The 4,896-nt window shown below is 36.5% G+C and overlaps 1 protein-coding gene across 1 annotated transcript; it reads right to left on the bottom strand.

The window, feature by feature from the left end:
* Positions 1-233: 233 nt before the first annotated feature.
* LOC145768118 (solute carrier family 2, facilitated glucose transporter member 5-like) lies at positions 234-4,472 on the bottom strand. The gene is made up of 5 exons (XM_082579593.1): positions 4,404-4,472; positions 2,590-2,760; positions 1,079-1,173; positions 684-855; positions 234-314 (listed from the first exon to the last, which is right to left on the bottom strand). Exons 1-5 carry the CDS (start codon positions 4,470-4,472, stop codon positions 234-236), a joined length of 588 nt encoding a protein of 195 aa, XP_082435719.1.
* Between the last annotated feature and the right edge of the window lie 424 nt (positions 4,473-4,896).

The following is a 4,896-nucleotide window of genomic DNA, read 5'->3' as shown; positions in this document are numbered from 1 at the left end:
AATGCACGTCAACATAGCAAAGGTCTAGAATAAGGTAGAAGCGACAAAACGCGGATGGTAAAACGTGCTTGAGACCGAAATAAGTTAATGAGTTGAAAGAAAACTGACACGGTCGCAACACCTTCAGAAAAACTTAAGACAAAAAGGAAAAAAAGATAAAAGAAAAGTTAAAAACAAAAATAAAAACAACACAGTATTAAGGCAATAGTTTTATTAGCCCATAAGCTATCACTTTAACTGATATTTCCAGGTTTGTATAAAGAGACGCTTGCTATGAAGATCGGCCATGGTGCGTTACCAAGAGTGCTGGTGGTCTTGAAAGGAATACATCTTGATGCGTTTAGCTCATAGGTAAAGAAGAGCTGCAAGGAAGGCAAAGAAAACTCCACGAAGATCGTACCGCGGGCAAAGCCATTCAAGCACAACGCACCAGGCTTTGCAAGACTGACAAAACTGTTATAACTTGACGATACGAAAGAATGACAAAAACTAATGAAAACAAAAACAAGCAAAAGTTGACGGGTGATATAGCCTATATGAATATTCATTGGAGACAAGATTTTCAAGTTGAAGAAATTGTCAGGTTCTGAAAAGTTGTATCAAAAATCGCCCTTTTAACCATAGAAACTCAGCAGAATCGGTTTATTAATTCAACTGCGGGAAAACTATGGTCTAACACTTACTCCAAAAATAGCTACCACAAACTGGCCAGTAAACAATCCAATCGTCACGTTAGTGGCTTGTTCACTTTGTATTCCTGCCTGCCGGAAAATTCTGTCAGAATAGAGAAGGATGCAGCCTGACCCACACAACTGGACATTGACAAACAGACAGAAGACATTGATAAACTGCATTCTGAAAAAAAAAACATGACCGAAAGTTAGTTGAAGATTTTTGGTTCGGCAGTCGCCACCTTAAAATAATAGCCTACACGGTTTGTAGTTTATTTATCGCTTTATGAAAAGCTAAGCAATTAGTTTATTTTAGTTTACATCATAAGAATACAATGTTTTTAAATAATACCTGGCAAATATTTTTTAATTAACTTTAAATAAATCTTAATTCAATTTTTCCAAACCTGTATTGCTTTGTGTTAAAAACTTCATGTAATCCAATTAGTTTTGTCCCTTTCATCTCCTGCTTTATAAGTTCGTAATCGTTTTCAAGTTCTTCCTAGAGTAAATATTACTTATATGGTTATTTAGTATTCTTTTTTTTTTTTAAGAAGAAAAAGAAGTTCTTTTATTTTGCATCATCAGCACATGCGAAAAAAACAAAACAATACAAGATTACAATGTGAGCTAGGTTGTTTGCTGATTCAGTTTGATAAGGTTTAATTATGAGTTTGAAACTTGAAAAATCATTGTACTGTATTAGAATTATATTTCCATTTCATTTACTTACGAAAAAGGTTTAGATATAAAAAAGATTAAAAAGAAATCTATTTGGTCTTGTTAGATTTTAAGATAGGATCCGATAATATCTAAATGTGCTTAAAGCCAAAAAAAAATTGTAATGTGCAAAATGCTTTATCATTTCATTCTAGATAGTTGATCCCAGCATCAGATTCAAGTTTCGTGAGTTTAGACAAAATTAAACAATTTTGTTTCTACGTAAGTTTATCTCCATGAAATTATTCACACGTTTATCAACCTGATCACTGATAAAGATACCGGAAAGATTGTTTATTCAATAAAGCAATTTTCCTCAATTGACTTCGATTTTGCACTATATTTTAAATTAGTTAATCTAGTATTATTGTAAATTTCAAGCATCTTTTATGGTGTTGATTTAATGATAAATTCAAGATAAAATACCGTTTTAAAACAATACACAACGTGATATAACATGAGGGAATGTTTTTCGTGTAATATTGAGCATTGTCGGTTGGATGTGTATAATTCGTAAATACGATAAAGGTATTTCACTTCGAGTATACACAGTACGCGCCGTTATTTTAACCCCACACCCTAATACGCAGTACGCACACTTATTCGATTTTGTTTATTTCACTTCGAGTATACACAGTACGGGCCTTTATTTTAACCCCACACCCTAATACGCAGTACGCACACTTATTCGATTTTGTTCTGCGACTCGCAGATTTTGTTTTTTTTCTGTTAACTGCTGGTCTGAGCGTTAAACTCAAATAAAAACATTTAGGCCTAGTGAAATTTGGTAACGTTCAGAACAAATTAATTTACTTTATCTGTGGTTAAAGTTTGGTCAACCGGCCATACCTCAACTATGAGTAGGCTATAGTACCTTCCAAAAGAAACTTTTCAAATATCAATGCTATTTTTTAATTCTCTGATGATAAAGAAGTCGCAAAACGATGCCTTCTGTAACATGTCATCCAAATTAATGCGTCTCGTCCTTTATCAGCACCAATAAGTGACATGTCACGATTTGTTCAAAATAACCCTTTTCATATCTTGTCTTTTACTATTCCAACTAAACGGAAAGAAAAATAAATCTACTTTGATGTTATGTTAATGGGCGTTTACTTACAGATATTAGAAGATTGCAAGTACTGTATGATCTTTGCTGTCAAACTGTTTTGTTTTTACAAGTTTTGATTAATCTTACCTGTGATCCAATACGCAACTTCTTCAAGAGTGCAATGGTCTTGTCTTTATCACCTTGTCTAGCTATGTAGAAAGGAGTGTTAGGAAGCCTAAAACTTGCCATCAAGTAGATTATGCTCGGAATTGCTGTCAAAGATATTGCAACAGGCCATAGTTGTTGAGTGCCAAGAATCTAAACAAATTGTTGAAAGTAATCGAACATGGTTTCATCTGGACAAATGTTTGACGCACGAGTTCCATGTTAACTGGTTAATGTTTACTGGTCGATAATAGACACAGAGAGGTCTTACTGGTTGGATCACTTAATAGACAAAGATTATATCGGAAAAAGAATGAGACCATTATTGAAAATTGGGAAATTGGGAAGCAAAGAAGGCCGAGAAGAAGGTGGAGAGACTGTGTGGCAAAAGCTCTTGAAACAGTAGGAGTGAAAGAAGAAGACGCTGCTGACAGAGTGATGTGGAAGACTGCAATCTGCATGGGCAAGACAACCCTACTTAAAATGGAAAAGTCAGAAGAAGTTATGGTCGATTAGTTGATTCTCGAAAACTCGAAAATACTTAAACTACTTAAAATTAAACTCGAAAATCCCTCTGCAAATTCTAATGTATTACTTGATCACGCTTCATAACGTTGTGCTATAGATGATATGCTTACACTTTATGAGAACCCTACTAAGATCAACTTTGCTGCACCAATTCACAATTCACAAAAGAAATAGCAACATTGATAGATTTAATATTAAACTACTTTAAAATCAGACGAAAAACTGCAAGAAGCGGTAAAGTTAATACTTAGTTGGGTATTGCATTGATTAAATCAATATTTTAGATTTAAATAAAAGCACAGCAGAATATATGCATCACAAGTACAACTAACCTTTGCGTGTGTGAATACTACTCCTAGCGCTATTCCAAACAAAATAGCTGAATTTGATGCGCATTGCCAAAAGCTTTGGCGTTCCTGGGTGCACGTTTCAGCAATAATGATAGGAACAGTAACTAAACGATGAAATAGAGGTGACAAGAGTCAGTGGAATAGGTTTCCTAAAACTTGTTATCGATTAAACGAATGATATCGAATTATGAGCCATAGGCTGGGTGGAAACGTAAGTTTGGCTCACGAAAAGTTATACTGTTTGTGTTGACAAATCAATAAATCTTAATCGTGGCTTTTAAATGCACTTAATCGTGCGCTTGGAGGAAACATGTATATTGTATGCTTGGTTTTCATTTTAGGTTTAAATCTCAAATTCATTCACCAGACCTAACCCTGAAGTTTTTATTTCTGTTGCCGGTCGTGCCTGATATTTTGTTTACTTTTAGTGCATTTATGAGATGTTTTTGATAGAGTATTCTACTGTATGTATTGCATGCTCATTGTCTAATTTTAATTTATAATTTTTAAGCCAACCTTCACTGACGTAAATCGAAATTGAAATTATACCTTTAATAAGAGAGCAGGATGTGTATGTAAACTTTTACTCAGTGTTGATCTAGATCAGTGTTGTGGGGCTCAAGTTGTCAACCTCCACGTGGTGAGCCCTGGATTCGACTAATGACAACAAACCGACAAGTAGCAAAGAGAAAGCAAAGCTTATCTGAAGCAAACAACATGCAAATGGAGTTGCAGTCTCCGATTAATTCCGACCCCGATCAAGCGCCCTTATTAGGGCGGACATCAACGAATGTCGTAAGGGAAGGAATAACCTTGCTGCAGCTCAATGTGGAAGGCTTTTCAAGAGCCAAGTCTACAGTTTTAGAACACCTGATTGAACCTTTGCAACCGACTGCCATCCTGCTCCAAGAAACTCACTGTGTGGACGTTTCGCGCCTGAAGATAACGGGCTTCCAACTTGCCTCCTACACTCTTAGTAAAATCCATGGAGTTGCGACGTTTGTGCAGTGTGCACAGTGCTGCAAATTGGTCACATGTGTCCTCTTGTGATGATAGTGACTCAGACATAGAGTGGGTCGCTACTACTATCGAGAGCGTATGCGTTGTTAACGTCTACAAGTCACCACAGACAAGATTTCTGAACGATTCGATCCCGAACTTCAGTTCCCCATGCATGTACGCTGGCGACTTCAACTGCCACAGCATTCAATGGGGTAATAACATCACTAACTCTGATGGGACAGTTTTGGAAGATTGGGCATCCCTCGTAGAGGCTCAGCTTCTGCACGACCCAAAACAACCTGATAGTTTCCGCTCTGCCAGATGGGGTACCACATCTAACCCCGATTTGGCCTTTGTGAAGCTTGGCGGAATCCTCCCGCATCGCGCTGTACTGGAGAAATTCCCTCGG

Source organism: Aplidium turbinatum, chromosome 1, assembly GCF_918807975.1.
Source record: "Aplidium turbinatum chromosome 1, kaAplTurb1.1, whole genome shotgun sequence".
Lineage (NCBI taxonomy): Eukaryota > Metazoa > Chordata > Ascidiacea > Aplousobranchia > Polyclinidae > Aplidium > Aplidium turbinatum.
The sequence above is the reverse complement of the archived record's forward strand: the minus strand, read 5'-3'. Positions and strand labels throughout refer to the sequence as shown.

What these genes read in the sequence shown, in the direction of transcription:
- LOC145768118 (XM_082579593.1), bottom strand. Translation starts at nt 4,472, where the DNA reads ATGGATTTTACTAAGAGTGTAGGAGGCAAGTTGGAAGCCCGTTATCTT. An exon ending in AGTTGCGTATTGGATCACAG is followed by an intron (nt 1,174 to 2,589) that starts GTAAGATTAATC and finishes TATTTACTCTAG; the next exon opens with GAAGAACTTGAAAACGATTA. An exon ending in TTGTGGTAGCTATTTTTGGA is followed by an intron (nt 315 to 683) that starts GTAAGTGTTAGA and finishes ATTCCTTTCAAG; the next exon opens with ACCACCAGCACTCTTGGTAA.